The sequence below is a fragment of the Lissotriton helveticus genome, chromosome 5_1, assembly GCF_964261635.1.
Source record: "Lissotriton helveticus chromosome 5_1, aLisHel1.1, whole genome shotgun sequence".
Lineage (NCBI taxonomy): Eukaryota > Metazoa > Chordata > Amphibia > Caudata > Salamandridae > Lissotriton > Lissotriton helveticus.
The window spans coordinates 1,944,111,810-1,944,131,693 of record NC_136065.1 but is presented as its reverse complement, the minus strand read 5'-3'; the positions used below and the strand labels follow the sequence as shown (position 1 = coordinate 1,944,131,693).

The following is a 19,884-nucleotide window of genomic DNA, read 5'->3' as shown; positions in this document are numbered from 1 at the left end:
TATTCCATTCTAGTTGAAGTTAGCACTGATGATGATCATGTATGAAAATATTCGTGGACAATGACTCCGATGGTTTGATGTTTAATGGTGGAAGGATATGCAAAGGAGTAGGTATTGTGTGAGTTAGGAAAATGCATGATGAGGGCGTCTTGAAGGATGAGTTAAGATCATTTCAGAAGTTGGGCTTAATGATTCTAAGAACTACCTATTGATGCGTGGTAAGATTATTCCTCTGAGTTATAGGATGGAAAGGATTGTGACTTTATGCCATAGGGGATACGTTGGTTTTGTAGGTCTACAATGAAAGAATTTGTATGGTGCCTAGGCATTGTTTGAGAGAAAAATGATTTTTGGAAGTATGCTAGGTGTGAGAAGGAAGACAAATTACAGAACACCTTTAATCCTACTTTTGTTCTGTTAATGTGTTCCGGTACGTCATGGGAGAAAGTCCGGTGGATATAGTGGATCCCATTCTTATTGAAGAGGATTCTGTGACATATGTATACTGTGGTTCTGTTAGGTGGACTTGATAGAAGAAGTATGTACCAAAGCAGTGTTTTGTGTTTTAGGCAGAATCGTTTCATGGGCAACATCACCTGCCTGATTGATTAATGACAATAGTGCACAGTTTAAATCTTATAAGATCAGAATGCTGAAAAATGTAGTTTGCAAGGTTCAGGAATCTGAGTCCAATAGCAGTCTGCACATGAAAGAAGACAGGAAATTGAAAGAGTCTATTTTTGAATGATGGGTTTTGTATATATTATAGAGTATGGTTTAGTGCATTTGTTTCCCTTACCCTCGTATCTCTTTTTAGACCTTAACAAGGTTTTCCTATTTAAATGTCAGTGCAAAGGCGTTTTTTGTAGAAAAACAAAAACAAATGTGTGTTGTGTACTTGTCATGTTCATGTATTATATTTATATTACATGTTCTTTTTTCCACCATAACTATGTAGTGTACCATGTGCCGCCTTATGTTCTTGTACAACATACATATATTAACTAAGTATGATGCTCTGGGGAATTCTTTTCTGTGATGCCGGCCGTTAGATGCCTCAATGTTACCTATACACTCAAGATTTTACAGTGCTTCTAGTTTACATAGCCACTGCAACATCTTCTTTGACTTGCTGATTGTTGCTCTAGGGAGTAAGAAAATGACTGCTGTACAAACTGTCTGAACACTTCAAGGCACAACAAGAATATGCTTAAGCTCCAGCATTTTTCCTTTTTTTCTGAATTTATTCTTTATTCTTTTACTGTCGATTGCTTACGGGTGTTCAGCATATAAGAATATAAGAATGAGTCAGTAGGTGGATAAATGAATGCATGAGTGCAAAAATGAGCGACAGAGTGTATGTCTGGTGAGTTAAAGAGTGCCTATAGTTCGCCTAAAGAGGCGTTTTCAGTTATAAGCCTGAGCTATTGGCTTTGCTAATACTTGTTGAAAATGTGGCTGCTTCTGTAGCTGGTTGGTGAAAGTATTTTCTGTCTTTTAAGTGATTTTTAGAGACGGAAGTTAATTTTTAAATATGTCCATATTTGCCTATATGCAGTGTTATTGTTGTACTTACTCGGGTGCAAAACCTGTCAACTCCTTCCAGATCAAGCACGCTTGCACCCTCCACTTAAGGGGCTGCGCACTGGCTGGCAACTCTTCTTTTTTCCTGCCTGCTTCCCTGGGGCTGCACATGGCGGTGAACCTGCTCTAGGTCTTTAAGTAGAACAACATATAAGTGAGACAATTGACAAAAAGGAAAAGGAGAATTACTCAGACGTTAATTATTAAGGACTATAGTATTATTACATAGTTTAGACCAACAGGTACACATTCTGGCCCAATAGTACAATTTAGTAGACAGTAAGATTTTGTTGTGGTGCAAATAGTCGACGACGTTTTGATCCACTTGTCAAAATAATGGGATCATCTTCAGGACAACAGGGATAATGCCTGAGGTAAATATCAAGTGCAATAATAGCCTGGAATGTTAATCCAGAACGTTGAGCAATACAGTGTCCTGGAGGAACGAATCCTGAGTGTGGTGGTATAGGAGTCCTAGGGGCGTTGCACGTACAACAGTGTCCAGGGAAAGGTGGGCGGCAGTCCGGAGCCCGGAGGACAGGCGGTGCGCGTAGGAACAAATCAATAGAAATATTCAATTTTCCATAAGGTATAGAAGTCGAATGCTATATGGATAACCTCGATGAGGTCAAAGTAGAATCATTGCTCGCGGATCAGGAACGGTTACGTGGTAGTAGCACGATGCCGCGGATCAGTGTGAGTCAGGAAGGGGAGATTCCATAAAATAATGTGACTGCAACAATGCAACGTCCCACTTATTTGTTCTAATTAACTGTTTACATTAAAATGATTATGTCCAGTCGGACAGTCAAAACATAAATATTGTATTCCTATGTAAATCATTGATTTAATATTTTAAGTACAAGGGGGCGCTGTTCTTTTTTTAAATAATTGATACCCAAGGCCCCTGACCCTTAATTGGGTTCCATTGTTAGTGTAAAACACACTAGGTTTTTACGTGGCAGGCGATGGCAGTCCTGGTGCGATGTGGTCCCGACCGGACCGATAATAGGTGTATCTTGCTTTGAGGTCTTCACACTGGGCATTCACTGCGGGTGGCAGGTTCTGCTGGAGCCTGCTGGGCCTGCCGACACTATGGGCAGATGCAGCTCCACCCCTCCTCAGACTCGTCATAATGTCTGTTGCTGAAGACTCTATTACAACTTAGTCTAAAGCAACAGCAGTTGCAGCCCCCGCCAGGATGATCACCTTGGTAGTTGCAGCCATGCACAGGATGATCACCACTAGGGTAGTTGCAGCCACTTACAGGCGGTAGTACATTTGGCAGGTGCAGCTACACACACATGCTGATGACAACATGCAAAAAAAGGTCTAATCGTATATCTAATGGAGTCCTGTCTTCACACCCCTCACTTGAATCTCCAGGCCTCAACCCTTCAGATTCAGGAATGTGAGCAACTCACTACTATGGTCTGTGAACACAACTTTCCCCTCCATCTTGTGCAAGGTTTGGCTAAAGGTATACAACATGGATCCCACATGCGTACATTACTTTGGCTCAATCACATACACAATACAGGCTACATACATAAACAAGCTTAGCATGCTCTCAGGATGTTACAGCTAGGGAGGGTGTAAGCTTTTAGAAACAGAACTTTAGACGAATGGACAAGCAGTCCTCTACTGGTGTTATGCAGATAAAACGATCTGATCACAATATGGATTCTAAAAACAAGGTGCACTGCCACCACCCACTATGTGCTAAGCCTACGTAGAGAGAGTAATCCACTGCCAATAAATGAATGCACAGTTTGTGTGCCTCTTTGTGTCACAGGTCAGGTTTAGGATCTATTCATGTCAAGAACATGCTTGTGCATCTGCAGACATGGTGGATCAGCATAACGTCAGGACCGTATATCAAAAGGCAGGATACCAGGTACACACAGTCAGGCACTCAGGACAGGGAACATGGCTGCATACCACGAAGGGGACATTCCCATCCTAATCATGACCTACTGTTACCAATTATTTCAATATAAACAGAGTGGGCTTTGGCTCGCCCACAGGAGTATTCCATCTCACCTCAAGCTATTTATTGTTGTATCAATCTGCCTGCTAAGAACTGCTTCCATTGGACTTCATTTTACCTCTGAAAAGTAAAAGCCATCATGACAGTTTGTATATTCAGTTCTTTATCTCCTATGTGTACTGCATACAGAAATCAATCTTTTTGCTACTTTTTACCCTAACTATTGTCAAAGCCAAAAGGTCTGGCTTTAATGTGCTAAACTTCATTTGTGCACGTTGTGCATGCATGTAACATTTATACATGCCTGTGATTGCTTGCATTAGCACAGTAAAGCCAGCTCTATTGGTTTTACCAATGCTTGTCACGTATTTGAGTTATTTCACACTATAGAAGATAGGTGATGACTTATACAATTTATAATTTGAAGTAACCGTGAGGTGAGGCACATTGATATATAAATTTGCCAAATAAATGAAAATCTGAAATATGATGACGGAGATACTTGATCTCAGCAGCCCATATTGTTTCACAGTTGTATCATTAGGTATGTTAAAAAGTTTTTACAGAAAACTTGCTTTACGATTCTCTAAGGAGACCATGACTGTTCTCTTGCCAGAGTCAAGTGAATCAGGGAGACTATTCTCCTCTACTGCCCTGGCCTCTTATACAGTGTATTTCCTGTAATTGCTACTGAAAATTTGCCTTGAATGCAAAACATCCAGGGGGCAAGTTTTGTCTTCTAAGATACTTTAAATTGGGGTGCACTTTATTTGAACCAAAAACATTAAAACTTGGAGATAATTATTACATATTAGACTAACACTGCCGCTCTCTCAAAACAAAATCATATAGGTCCATCCATTGATCAGATGGGTTTCTCAGAGGATGAGAATCTAGCAATACCAGAGGTGGTGAAGGAGGAACATCACTATGATTCTGAGCTTGATATAATGTTCTCTTACATTGTTGAGGCTTAAAAACTACAGTATCCTATTTCCTATTGAGAGCTTGGCAGACAGTGCACTTCGGCAGAAACTTGGCATAGTACCCTATCCTCCAAACTCCGCTCCCCTGCTTTATTTGAAGTGGCCAGCGGAAGCCTTTGACCGACGGTCCTAGGACATTGGGCCAACAGTCAATGGACAATCAACTACAAAGATTCCCCCTCCAATCCCCCCTCTTTGGAGGTTGTTTTTGAAAAACAAAAACATTGTTCTGTGTGAATGTTGAGCATGGTGCCCACACAGCAAAGCTTCAGTACCTTTAGTGGATCCGCCGTGGATGCGGCTCTGCTTGAACACATAGCGATCGCTACCTGTCTAGTAGCGATCTCTAAATATAGTGGGCTGTACTCTGCCTGGGCAGCGCAGTACCTCCCTCCACTGACTTGGAAACCACCCCCCACCCCAGCAACGCCAGCCAGCCAGCCCACCATCTCCTCCTGGACCCCAGTCACCACCAAAGACACCACCTGGACCAAGAAACGCATCCACACAGGGGCCCCCATGGACCCCTGCCCGCTGCACATCTACCACAGAGCTGTCACCGCCATCGCTCCAGAACTACGATGCACCATCAACACCACCTTCAAGACCGGCACCTTTCCCAGCGACTGGAAATGTGCAGAAGTCAGACCCCTGCTCAAGAAACCCTCAGCAGACCCCACGGACCTCAAGAGCTACCGACCCATCTCTCTCCTCCCCTTCGCAGCCAAAGTCACTGAGAAGATCGTCAATGCCCAGCTATCAAATTTCATCGAAGAAAACTCCATGCTCAACCCTTCCCAAACCTGATTCCGCAGCAACCACAGCACAGAGACCCCTCTACTCGCTGCCACAGATGACATCCGCACCCTCCTCAATCAAGGACACACCGCGGCCCTGATCCTACTTGACCTCTCGCCTGCTTTTGACACCGTCTCCCACTGCAGACTCCATGATGCTGGCACACAAGGAACCTCCCTCGACTGGATCCGCACCTTCCTCGCGGACAGAACCCAAAGGATCAGACTGCCACCCTTCCTCTCCGAAACCACGGGAATCATCTGCGAGTCCCTCAAGGATCATCGCTCAGCCCCACGCTCTTCAACATCTACATGGACCCCCCGCTGCCCTGGTCAGAAAGCACAAACTCACCATAGTATCCTACGCGAACAACACCCAGCTCATCCTCTCACTCATCAAGGACCCCGTCACCACCAGGCTCAACTTCCAGGAAGGAATGAAAGAAGTCGCATCCTGGGTGAGCAGCAGCTGCCTGAAGCTGAACTCGGAGAAGACAGAGGTTCTCGTCCACGGACCCTCCCCATCTGCATGGGATAACACCTGGTGGACCACCACCCTCGGCAGCTCACCCACCCCCACAGAACACACCCGAAACCTCTGCATCATACTCGACTCCGCCCTCTCCATGACCCGACAGGTCAACACCGTCGTCTCCAGCTGCTTCAACACCCTCCGTATTCTCCAAAAGACCTTCAATTCGATCCCCCCGAATCAAGGAAGACCGGTACCCACGCGCTCAGTACCAGCAGGAAACACCCTCTACGCTGGGATCAACAAATCTCTGCTCCACAAACTTCAGACCATACAGAACACAGCAGCTAGACTTGTCCTCGGCATCCCTCGACACAAACACATCACCCAACACCTGCGGAACATCCACTGGCTCCCCGTTGAGAAGAGAGTCACTTTCAAGATACTCACCCACGCCTACAAATGCCTCCACAACACCGGACCCCAATACCTCAACGAGAGAATCTCCTTCCATGTACCCAAGAGAAACCTCCGATCCGCCACTCTCGCCAAAACCCTGCGCATCCGCAAAGCCAGAGCAGGGGGAAGAGTCTTCTCCAACAGTGTTGCCAAGACCTGGAACAAGCTCCTGATCAACATCAGACGCGCCCCATCCCTGAACATCTTCAAGAAGACGCTCTTCGACTAAGCAGAGCAGCTTACCCCCTCCATGCGCCTTGAGACCCTCACGGGTGAGTAGCGCGCTTACAATCTCCCCTGATTGAATGATTGATCCGCCGTGGATGCGGCTCTGCTGAAAACATAGCAATCGCTACCTGCCTAGCGGCGATCTCTAATTACAGTGGGCTGTACTCTGCCTGGGCAGCGCAGTACCTTCATCCACTGACATGGCAGAAAGGAGCACAGCCCTTTATACTTTAAATGAGGCCTTCAGTCAACAATGTCTCAACAAAAAGGACTTTTGGAGCCAAGAAAAAAGCCTGTACTATAAAAAATACATGTACTTCAGCAATCAAGGAAAAGTGACATAAGAATTAAACTAACTAGTCACCTTTCAAACGCACTTTGAAGGTCTCAAAAATCGTAATCAAATGGAGGAATAAAATGAGGAATACTCTTTTTAATTGAGCCCTTGAGCCATTTGCATTCAAAGAAAAAAACTAATCCTTGCTGATGTCTCCAATCGTGTTTCAACACACAGGAAGGTCTTTTTAAAGCCATCGACGTTAAATACTGTGAGGCCTTGAATACTAAAGAAGTATAAACCGTCGTCACATGAGCCACAGTACATAAGATCGATATGTTCACGGACTTAAACATTTGTGATATCTAGAAAAAGGGTATAACTCGCCACACTACAGGGACCCGCAACTGGCAAGGGCAGTAAACGCTTAGAAGCAGTGGTCAGGAAGATTAAGAGGGCAGCAGTGATGCAATGGCACATCACACATTCAGATACATCATTAAATAGATTTGGCCATCAAATATGGGAGGACTTGGAGGAATTGAATCACATCTACCCAAAGAGGGCCAAGCCACTGGCAGAGAAGGGAAATATAATTACAAATACCTGTTAGAAATCAGCATTGTACTCGAGCCTTAAAGTTAATAGGCAGTTTCAACAGAGACAGTACTGTGCAGGCATCTCTGGTGGTACGTATCTGCCTTTAAAAATGAATTACAGGCCAGTATCATTGATATGATTAGTCGACATGGTGCCTAATCAAAGAAACAGCTGAAGCTCTGAGAGCTTCACAGGCTAGAGGGACCTTTATAAGAGGGGCACTTACGGACAAGTGAGAGCAGGGTAGACACACGTGCACTATACAGTTTCAAACACAAGATAGAGGGGGTTTCTTTCAAGGCTCAAATCAGTGGCAACAATCACCACCATCAAGACAACATTTCGCCACAAACACTAAACGATCATTACAAGTGCGTAGTACTGAAACTTGGCATACAAGCCGTAGCAAGAGTGTTCACCAAGTGTCTGGCAGCGCATTTGAGATAAAAAAAAAAGTCAATATTGCCTGTGCTTTGATGACTGACTAGTGAAGGGAATTTAGTTTTAGGAATGCCAAAACAGTGTTCACAAAGTTGTGAATTTTTGTCATACCATTTGGAGTTAAGGTTCAACATGAAGAAATCTTCACCATTGCCAGTAAAACAAAGAGTTCATAAAATGTGTCGCTGTAGATACTTCTGCTCCTATACTCCTTTCATGTGTTTTTTTGGCTTAGACTATTGCAACTTGTTTTTATTCGAAGAAGTCTTTCAAGTCACAAGGTCTTGGTGCTTATCCTCTGGTACTGAATGCGCATGAGCGCTATCTCCATTGTTAGATGTATTCTCCCGCCATTATTCATGTATCGAAGTTTGTCCCAGTACTGATGCATTCAATGAAGAACCTCGTGTTCCGAGGGTCTAGCGCTTCCCCTTCCCATTGCTGGGACGAGTTCTCATCTTTGTCCACCGTTTTGAACATAATCTTCAACGACCGGGCCAACTGCATCTTCACTATCGATTCCAGAGAATGAAGTCTCACAGACTGAAATGGAATGGGCACCCTTCAAGACATAAATGCTTCACGTCGAAGCTGAGCGCCACCCCACTGGGGGGTAAGGCATCAAGCTTGAAAGAGAGCAGCAGCCCAGGCTACAGATTCTGTCACTCCTCCTGATAAGGAGAGGTGCATTGGCGTGGCTGGCAAGAGAGTAGCTGTCTGTGCCGCCACACTCTTCGATAGACCTCCTGTCTCACTACGACAGGGCCCAGTGGAAACAGATGGAGGATTTATTCCAGCATCTCACCGACCAATACTGAAAGAGGGGAGAAACGTTTGTTGAGGAGGGAAAAGCCACATCCAACGCCACGATTCCCTGAGTGTTGGATTCGACTGATAGAGCTGCCTGAGGAGTGAACACCTCTGTGATCTTCTGCTACCACCCTTCAAGCTAGAGGTCCAAAGACATCTCATCAACCTGAGAATACCAGTTCTGTCCGCAGGTGGATGAGACATTAGAAAAGATAAAGAAGGACACCGACACTGCGTTAGAAAAGATAAAGAATTACGCAGACACTGCTAAAGCCATGTGTGCCCTTCAGGTTCCTTCAGCCATGGGCTCCTTTTGGGCACAGCAACCAAGGAGTCGGCCCAAGGTTACTTCCCCCAACTCAAAATAGTCATGCTAATGCCAGCAGCAGACCTACCACCAACAGGGAGGTAGGGGTTTTGCACGGGGCACCTTCATGGGATAACAACTCCTAGGGTCGAGACAGAGGCACTTCCTCCAAGAAGGGAGCCTCTACCTCCAAGCATTGACTTGCCCTGCACCTCCCCCCAAATCACACTACTCCTGTCAGGGGGAAGGCTTCAGGGATTCCTTCCCCACTGGGAGGAGATCACAACCAACCAGTGAATTCTATCCATCTTTGAGCACTATTACTGACCCAAGCTCATCTCAACCCCACCAAACATCCCAACGTGCATGCACACCGTCAGCCCAGAACACATCACACTACTGCAAGAGTATTCCATGTGCTTCTCCTAAAAAGGGCCATAGAGCCAAAGTAGCAAAGGGGGTCTACTCCCTTTATTTATTATTTATTTATTTATTTTGAAAGTTTTATATAGCGCGAACAAGATCTTTGCAGATATCAGAGCGCTTTACAAAGCCGGGAATACCAACAAGCGAGTGAATTTAAACATAATAAGTGGGAGGGGTAGGTACATGAGGGAGCAAATTAGTACAGCAAATCAATAATAAAAATATAACAGTTAAAAGTGTGCATAGCTGATCAGTAGCGTCAATAATACAGGTGAAATACATAGTCATAGAGTTCGAACATAATAATACAGGTCGGTGTAGAGTCTTTATAGATCCATGCTCATAGGCCAGGTGTATTTGGCCATAAAAATAGCTTTCACTTCTTTCTTAAAAAGTGTAGTGGAGGAGATGAGCCTAGTTTCAGGAGGGAGTGAGTTCCAGATCCTGGGTGCCATTCTTGAGAAAGAGCGTTTATAAGTTTTTTCCTTCCGGAATCTTCGAGGTTTTAGCAGAAGATTGTTTGTGCCTCTGGTGTTTCTAGAGCCGCCAGAGATTGACAGCTTCTGAGTGAGGTATCCAGGAGAGCTCAGGTGTAGAGCCTTGTGTGTCATGCAGGCGATTTTCAGATGTATTCTGGCTTCAAAAGGCAGCCAGTCTAGTGATTTCAGGTCAGGGGAGATATGAGAGTGCTTTTTTGATCCAGTGATGAGTCTCGCTGCAGCGTTTAGAGAGGCTCTTAGGGGTGCAGTAGTGGTTAACGGGAGACCGCAGAGGGCGGTGCTGCCGTATTCAATTCGCGGGATGACCAGTGCTTGTACTGCAGTTTGGAAGTCTTTGGCTGGTAGGAAGGGTTTAAGTTTCCTTAGGGTATTGATTTGGAAGTTCGCTCCCTTAGTAACCTTGCTGATATGGTGCTGCATGTTGAGATTGGAGTCAAGAGTTATGCCTAGGGATTTCGCTGAATCCACTATGGTGGGTTGGACATTGAGTGCAGTTAGCTGTTTAAGCCAGGTTTGAGTGGTAGAGATCTTAGCTGGAGGTGAGATCAGCAGGAATTCTGTTTTCAGAGCATTGAGTTTGAGATGATTATCAGCAAGCCAGGATTGGGTGCTTCTGATCGTAGAGTTCAGGAGTACGATGTCATTGAGGGATTGTAATTTGAGATATAGTTGAGTGTCATCTGCGTACATGTGAAAAAGTACATTGGATGCTTGAAGCAAGGTGGTGAGAGGTTCCATAACTAAGTTGAACAATGTTGGTGAAAGGGAGGATCCTTGGGGGACACCTAACGAAACAGGTATTGGAGAGGACATCAGGTTGTTGCTCTTGAATTTCTGTGACCTGTTGTGTAGAAAGGAGGTGAACCACTTGAGAACAGTCCCGGAAAGACCCATTCTTGTGTTCAACAGATCGAGTAATTTCTCATGTTTAACAGTGTCGAACGCTGAAGAGAGATCAAGAAGGATGAGGAGGCAGGTATCCCCTTGATCCTCATCCCACAAACAGGGTGGCTCTCTGGGGCGAATCCTCATTCTCAGGCCTCTCAACAGATACATCGCCTCACAGAACATTTCCACATGGTCACTCTTCAGGATGTCACCCCCCTTCTGCAGCAAGGTGACTTCATTAGCACACTAGACTTGAAGGGCACTTACTTTCACATCCCCATCCATCCATTCTATTGGCACTACTTACATTTCATGGTTAGAGGTCAGCACTACCAGTTCAAAGTGTGCCCTACGGAGTCATCACAGGCCCCATCGCTCTTCACCACATGTCTAGCGGTGGTAGCCGCACATTGCAGAAGGTGGGTAGGGAGTAGGGACTCACAGCTTCCCCTGGTTAGATGATTTACTGATCAAGAGTGCAAGCAGACACAACTGCTTAGCCCGCACCCGAGCTGCTATCTCCCTGCTCCACAAATTGGGTTTTACATTTAACACCACCAAGTCCCACCTCCAGTCATTTTAGGGCCAACCATTCATTTAATGTCCAACTCTTCCTAGGGTCAGTCCTTAATTTAGTCTGGGCAAAGTGTACCCAAGCGAACAAGGGGTGGTGGCGTTCCAGCAACTACTGCCTTTTGTTCAGCCACTCTGTCCTCTCACAGTTTGTCCAGTGATGCGCTTGCTAGGTATGATGGCCTCATGAATAGCAATAGTCCCTCATGTAGAACTCCATATGTGTCTGCTTCAAGAGTGCCTCTTGGCATAGTGGTCACAACAGAGGGCCACTGGGTAGGACTGATGTTGATAAGGGCAGATACCCATCACTGTCTACAGTGGTGGAACAGCAACAACCTGTTGCTGGGCAGGCCCTTTGCAGACTCAGTTCCGCAAGTGAATATCACCATGGATGCATCATTCACAGGGGGGTCGCCACATCGAACATATGGAACTTTTAGCCATACACCTTGCCCTGACAGCTTTTCCCCAAGACATTCGGGGCAAGGTGGTCCTGGTATGGACCGACAACATGACCGCCGTGTTTTACCTACGAAACCAAGGCAAAAGGCAATCCTCAGTTGTCCGCGCTAGCACTGTGAATTGGCATTGGGTTATCCATCATCAAGTACATCTCCTAGCTGAATACTTCCTGGGGGTGGACAACGACTTTGCAGACCTGCTCTGCAGGATGCAGCAACAAGTCTACGAATGAGTTCTCTACCCACAAGTCCTATTCCCATACTTTTGTTAATAGGGGCCCCAGGATATTACCCTCTTCGTCCCTTGTGAAAATGCAAAATACTCAAACTTCGCCTCCAGGTTTCCACACCCCCAATCCATGGGCAAAGCCCTGTGAATGAACTGGCAGGAGATCTTTGCATATGCTTTTCCTCCTCTCTCACTTCTGCCGTACGTGGTCAGAAACCTGAGGCAAACATCCATTAACGTCATCCTGATGGCTCCCACATGGGCCATACAACCATGGTTCTCAACCCTTCTAGAGATGTCCATCAATCCACACAAGACGCTCTCCTACAAGCAGGACCTTCTTACACAGAACCAAGAGAGAGTCAGGCCCCAAATCCCAGGCAGTTCACCCTAGCAAATTGGTTGCTGAGGTCCTAGAGTTTGGATATCTCATCTTGCCTCAAGAGTGGTTTACCACACACACATGCTATACTGCTAAGAGGAATAGGTTTCTCTACTACAGTACCCCGAAAAAGGGTTAACCCTCTTACTTCTACAGTACAAGACATAATTTGCTACCTCTTACATCCAGGATGATTATGATAGATAGCTCTTAGGTGGGCATATCTGACATGGTATTCAAATTTCTCAAGCTATCATCATACATAGATCTCTTGATAAGGTGTGGTGGTGGGGAGGGGGACAATTACCACCCCAGGAAACAGAGCTTGCAACTAGCGGCCTGGCTCCCTTACATCATAATGTTCCAACATTTAAAATTACCAGACTATCGGATGATCGGTAACAAGGGTAAAGGAGACGATTAACATAATGCTGTTATGTAGTTAGGTGGATTCAACTACATCACTCCTACCCTGATGGAACTTCACAGGCTCTCCTTGCCAACCCGCACCCTCTTGAAACCAGATGCCTTATCTACTAAGCCTTCACGACCAGCAATCCTGCTTAGCTGACTGGCAAGCTCACCCCCTCTGTTAGTCTCTGCACACACGCAATCAGAACTTGAAACAAAGAAGTGCAAAAAAGTTATAATAAGACAACAGTCTTTCTCCATTTATGCTCCTAAGATCTGGCACATCCGTGTATCCAACAGGACTCTGATGTAACTGAGGGCGGAGCTCAAGACATGCCTCTTTAAAGAACAAGACATCATTACAAAATAGCAATGCTATCCACTGTCAGAATCAAGCTTCCCCTCCAATAACTAATTGCCTGTATCATTACCTTTCACCCTGTATACAAATACCATGTACCTACATGTATACACGTATATTGTTGTTCAAAGTATCACTTTCAAGAACAGCTTATTATGTATTTATTAGATTATGGACTATGCTATGCATGTTGTAAATGTATCCGCTATCACAGCATACACGAGAGCTATGAACCTACTACATATATTTGAAATACTGCTTATTAAAAAATTGATCGGAGGAGTTACAAGGTCATACATTCAACACCGCATTTCCTCACAAAAATGGAGTTTACATTTTCTTCTGGAATGGTGTGCCACCCTATGAACTAATTTGTAAAATCAGTCTAAAACTCTTACCTTTCAGAAATGTAAACGAGTTACACGTCAGTTCAGTTCAAGAACCATAGCTTTTTATATATGCAAATAATTAGAAAGTAAATAAAGAGAAAGTGGTTATGACAATACACCCACAATTTGTTCCAAATGTGTGTATTCCTTTCATGTCACTCAATCATGTTATTATTTTCTTTCAAGGAGAAAGGGCTGTACATGCACTGGATATTACCAGAGCTACTCAAAGACAAAATAGAAATCAAGAAAAGAAATGTATTATTTTTAGGTCGAGCCTAGCGCAGCGCACATGCGCTGCTCTATGAGGCTTCTTGTATGTACTCTGTACGGGTCTAACTCCTCCCACGCATTGGATTGGCTTTTGCGCGTGTATTTTTAGAATCAAAGCCTGCAAATGGCTGAAGGTGGGTACAGGCCCATCTCTTCTTAAAGGTTCACTCCCACAGCATTTTGCCACAGCAGCTCTAGGGCCTCCTTGTCTCCGTGTGCCCGCCCCCACCACTCCTCTTTGAGTCCCTGTGCCATCTTTGCCCACCCACAGAAGTACATAGTTACTCCATGAGTACATCTTCAACCACTGCATTCTTCGAAGTATCACTTCCTAATCAGAATAATGACCATAGAACTACAATTCCCAGAATGCAGTCGCTGGAATGCTAATAATCCAGCACTGGCAGTTATGCACAGCAGTATGAGGTAATTTTGTAGTTCTATGGGCGTGCCTTCGCTCTAGAAATTGTCCTCACCCCCACGCTAATGGGCACCTTCCATTAATCCTCGCTTTTTCACACTAACAGCCATTACTCCGCACCATGCGTACCTGTAAGTTGCCCTCTTTGTTTGCAGAAGGATTATAGAGCCAGAGGCAGAGAGAGCACCGCAGCGCTTGAACTCAAACCGGAAGTCTAAAGGATAGGCAATACACATAGAGCGTCCCTAAACTTCTGCCATAGATATAGGCATAATAAGCGCTCCCCTTGACTTAAAGGTCAGCTCTCTTCTGTTTAGTGGAATATACTTTACTGAGTGTTTACATGTCAATTTTTGATAACCACAGGTGAGGCGGAGACGTAGCAGAAACAGGAATCGAGAGATCAGTACAATGCAATTCGTTAACACTGGGGTGGAGGCATGTTAAAACAAAAAACGAAAAAATGAATTAGAAAGTATAGGCAAAACTCTACGGTTAATGGTAGTATACGTAGGGACTCCACCTTTCTCAAACAAGCATGGTAAAGCCAACATGTCTGGTAATGACTGCCAGTCTTTTTGCTTAATCCTTGCTTGACATTGTTTTTGTAAAAGTTTTGTGCAAGTTTTTTGTTGAGGAAGCTGCCTTCTGCCCTTTCAACAGTATAAATAATAGAAAACATTAGGTTATGGTAGGCTATGTTTTTAGACTCAAAGCAAATATTGCTAACATAGTCCCTTCTGTACCGGCTCCCAGTGAAGTCACAGAGGTGACTGGGCCCAGTACCAGCTGTACAATAATAATACAGGCACACAGGACTCTTGGTACTTAATGGGTGGAAGACCCCATGTGATCTCCAGCCTTTTTAGTTTGAGCCAAGTGCAGCGCGCACGCACTGCTCTGCGAGGCTTCTTGTTTCTACTCTATGTGGGTCTAACTCCTTACATGCATTGGATTTCCTTTTGCGTGTGTCTTTGTAGAATCAAAGCCTGCAAATCGCTAAAGGTGGATGCACATCTCACCTCTTCTGAAAGGTTCACTCCCACGGCGTTTTGCCACAGGAACGAGCAGCGGTGCACAGGGCGGCAGCTGTAACGCCTCCTTGGCTCCGTGTGCCCGCCTCACCACTCCTCTTTGTGTCCCGGTGCCATCTTTGCCCGCCTGCACTACTCCCCCTTGTCTCCCTGTGCCCGCCCCCACCACTCGTCTTTGTGGCCCTGTGCCGTTTTGCTCGACAAGTCTTACCGTGACATGCATCTTTCACAATGTTATCACAGCAGATCTTTTTTGAAACTGTATCCTCTTCTCTCTCTAGATTTTTTAGCTGCTTGTCCTTCGTCGCTTTCAACAGCATCTTGTTGCGTATAGTTCTATTCCCAATCCTTCCTTTATGATGGTGTCTGTGGCCGGGGCCTGGTTACTTTTCCCTGCATTCATCACCGCAAAAGTTGTTGCACAGCTGGATGACAGCTTGAGAGGCACGAAGGTGCCCAGGGATGTGTTTCACTATGAACAGCCAACAGGAAGAAGCAGACAGAACCATATATATGGGCAACTTAGACTGCAAAGTAAAGGAGGAAACGCTGTTCGAGTTCTTACTGCCGGTTCAGTAGTATTTGAAGAATTATTAAAGAGAGGTCACAGGCATAGAAATCTTGAATATTTTTATGCTGTGCACGAGTAGCTTTACCTTATCTTTCCCTACGTTCGTGTTGTCTTTTACCCGTACAAATACCAAGATGCAATAGAAAACATGCATTTACAATGCAATAGGTCTCGCATTTACGCGAGTTTAAGCTATTGGCATTGTAAATGACGATGCCTTTTATTTAGGCTTTAAAAACCGAAACATAAATAAAAGGTAGTCATTTACAATGCCAATAGCTCAAACTCACATAAATGCGAGACCTAGTGCATATGCACTTCATGCTTTAGTTTCAGTAGTACCTAAGCAAACCACAGCCACATAGGCTGTTCAGACAATCCAGATGTGTTATGCCCTTATAAATAAAGCTCATGAAATGAAACATAGGGTTAATTCAGCAAGAAAGAAGCAGCAACATTGACCTTTATGGGCAGCAATGCTTTATATCCAGCAGCATGGGGTCATTCAGACAAAAATCCACAGACCATTACTGTGTAGAAATCCAAGCACAATTAGGGGCTATAGAAAAACAGACAGTATTAAATCATTTATTTGGCACTCATCCAACTTGAAACTCGTCTAGTTTCATATATGACCCACCCCGGTTATGGAACGGATTCAGTGCAAGTTTACAGAAAAGAAAATGAAATGAAAGTCACTTTTTGGGACATTGTCGGCATGTAGTTTGATGTCACAGTGAGTTATATTGAATCCATGCATGGTCAACGCTCAAAGCAAAATCCTAGATTTAGAGATACACCTCTTGTCCCAGTCACAAGCAGTGACGGCTCGCACAGGTAAGAGCGGTGTGGCATTGGGGCAGGGCGGGGCGAGGCGGAGGGTGGTGGAACTCAAGAGACAGCAGGATAAATAAATAAAACCACCTACTTTGCACTCGCCGCATCGCCAACGCAGCGGTGTAACGAGCACAAAGTAAGTGGCTTTATTTATTTGTTTAATATTACTTATCCCGCCGTCTGTCAACTTCTACCCCGCCCCACTCTACTTACCTGTGCGAGCCACCACTGGTAACAAGACAGTGGGAGGGGACATAGTATGTGAATCTAGAGGAGTTTCAAGCTCAAATCTACTGTTGCTTGTAAATAACTATTTTGCCTGTTCTGTTAAGTGGTTGAGACTTATGCGTAAATGTAAAATGAGGAATAATATGATGATGAAGAATTATATTATTTAGGAACATGAAATGAAAACTCCCTAACAGGTTTTTCACTTCATATTTGTTTGGCCATGAGAATGGACCCATAATTATGAATGATATAGCGATGCACAGATGGCATCACCTCTTACTCTAGCTCTAAACACTACACTTACTATAATGCTACTTCTGCAGCTACTCCCATCCCTACACTTACATTTAACTCCATGGCTCCTATCTCCACTTAACAGTACCTCCATCCAAATTTACTCAAAGCTCTACACCAATCTTTACACATATTTATGCACCTACCTCAACCACATCTTGACCTACCTAAACACAAATACCTACCTCTATCTCTAAACGTACCTCTGTCCCTAGACCTACCTCTACAGGGGCAAGCATGCTACATCTATCTGTAGCTCTACTTCTTCAACAACCCCACTTCAATATAACACTACATTTAACCATTTATAGTCCTTTTTAATTAACATGACTGCTTTGAAAAACAATCATAAATGTATGTTACTTTAATGCCCTTCATAGGAGTGGCGTTAGCCTGGACCTTTTAATTTTATAAAAATTATTTGTATTACTTGTAGGCCTTTTAGTCAGTGCTCTCGATCCATTGGTTTGTTGTTGTGTCATTCATAGTTTTTCCACCCAGTGCAGCATAGGGCAGAAGGTCAGTCTACTAAGGGCTTTGGCTAACTTCATTGTGAGTGATGGTGTTCTGCTCTTTCGCAAGGAGCTCGTCAGCACATATTGTAGTTCAATTTAGAGTCAGGGACTACTATGCAATGTGTGCTTTTTGAGATCTAACAATATTTACACCTTTAGACATTTTTTATGATTGAAGAAGGCCTGACAGCTTCCCCAACAATAAAGGTTTACATAAAGCATGATTAAACAAAAGTACTGCCAAAGCCAAAAGGATGGCGGCCGATGCCAGACCAATAGGTTTTACCAATGCTTGTTTATGTTCCCATTGCACAGAATTCTCTACCCATATCTTTTATTGGTCAAATAGGCAGACACCTAAGATGAAAAGGGAAAGAACAGATATTTACTTCTTATGCTTTTTTTGTCATAGGGTGAATCTAGCACTCGCCTACACAGAGCTGACGGAGGAGCTGTGCCGACTACGCACCCTGAGTTCACTGCAAGGCCAGATCCTTAGGACACTACTGCAGGAGCAGGCTGGAAGTGCAAGTGAGTGCGCAGCGCTGGTGGGGATTATCAGGTGCCTATGGTGAGTGCTGCATTCTGGGAGGAGCAAGAAAGGACCAGCAAGGGGAGGTGCGAAGTGAGAAACCCAAACTAAACTCTTCTATTCCCCCAAAAATAGTAAGTTGCGCATCACAGCTATAATCACTACTCTAACCAGCTTACTTTTATCTTTCAATATCAATCACTTAATGAATGTATACAAACAAAATATACTACTTAAGAGTAGTACGGAAAAATCATTTTAATCAACACAATTTATACAAAAAAAACAAATGTTTTTCTGTAAAGAACTTATGTCCCTGAATGAAAGCCTCACACAAAAGTCTTGGGTATAGTCGACCAATTCAGTCCACCAAACATTATAAACAGATTCCCTGCTGCGCACCACAGGTTCCAGTGGCGAGGAAGAAACCAATTAAATGTTAATTTCCTCCTTTCAAGACCAACAACATGGGCTTAAAAGGTTTTGGTGGATCTCAGGTGATGCATGTTCCACCTTCATCAGGACCAATGGTTAATTAAATGGGAAGAGAGTCATCCTGAATCTTACAAGATAGCATGATTGGGTCCATCAATAAATAGTGTATTTTGTTCAATGAGACTGTGTCATGGATACAAAGACACACAGGGATCACAAGCTTCAAACTCGTCATAAAATATTTGGAATGTGTAAGGTTCAAAAGTCTGTATTCAATGACATTTTTTTTAAAGCGGAGGAAGACTGCTGCATTTTATCAACCAGCTCGGATAGTGCTATAGAGGGAAAGGGCCAAATTCTACCTATATACTGCTTCTTTAAGTTAAAGCCACAGAAAAAAACTCAATGGCTGTGACGATACTTCAACAAATAAATCTAATTTGGTATTCCAAGGTAGGATGTCAAAAAGAAACCAATACATGATTTATGGTCCAAAATTCATGGAGGACTGAAAAGCTCAATAACTAGGACTCAAAGTAAAAAAGAAGGTTCCATGATGCCTCCTAGCAGAAGGAGCTAAAGTCTTACCTAAAAGCACTGTCTCTCCATACTAACAAAAAAAGGGTAGGTGGGAGGAACAGACAGGGATCAGCTGCCAGTGAGTACTGAGTAGTCCTGACTGCCAAAGGCAGTGCAGGTGGTCAATACAAGAACATGCTTGCATTGCTTGCTGTCTGCATGGTACGTTACCGTTACTTCACAGGCATTAAATTGGCCGTCATTACATTACAGGAGTTAAATCGGGATTCTTTAGATCATAGGTACTTTTTCACTCTTTTACTTCACAGGATTTTACTTATCTTTAAATGGCTTAACCTAACAGTATGTGGCTGTGTTTTTTATACACTAATATATACATATATTGCTAAAGTTCTCTTACGTTTATCTGTAATGGTATTTCAAAGTTCATTAAAGTTAAAAATAGAAATACAAAATATGATTATTTAATATTTATAAATGCACATCTATTTAAATATGTTTTAAATATAATTAAATATATGGTATATGTTTCTAGATATATACTTTTTTTAGTGGTTGTAAGGTTTTTTAGGATTCAGAGATGGGTAGTGTATAGGGGTGGTAAGGAATTTTCAGTGTTCAATGATG

The 19,884-nt window shown here is 43.8% G+C and overlaps 1 protein-coding gene across 4 annotated transcripts in view; it reads left to right on the top strand.

The window, feature by feature from the left end:
• TBKBP1 (TBK1 binding protein 1) overlaps positions 1 to 19,884 on the top strand; it is a 332,178-nt gene that overhangs the window by 276,439 nt on the left and 35,855 nt on the right. For all 4 annotated transcript variants that reach the window (XM_078645597.1, XM_078645593.1, XM_078645595.1 and 1 more), the window contains exon 8: positions 18,163 to 18,281. In XM_078645597.1, the coding sequence (XP_078501723.1) occupies positions 18,163 to 18,281 (119 nt within the window). The remainder of the gene's footprint in view (positions 1 to 18,162; positions 18,282 to 19,884) is intronic.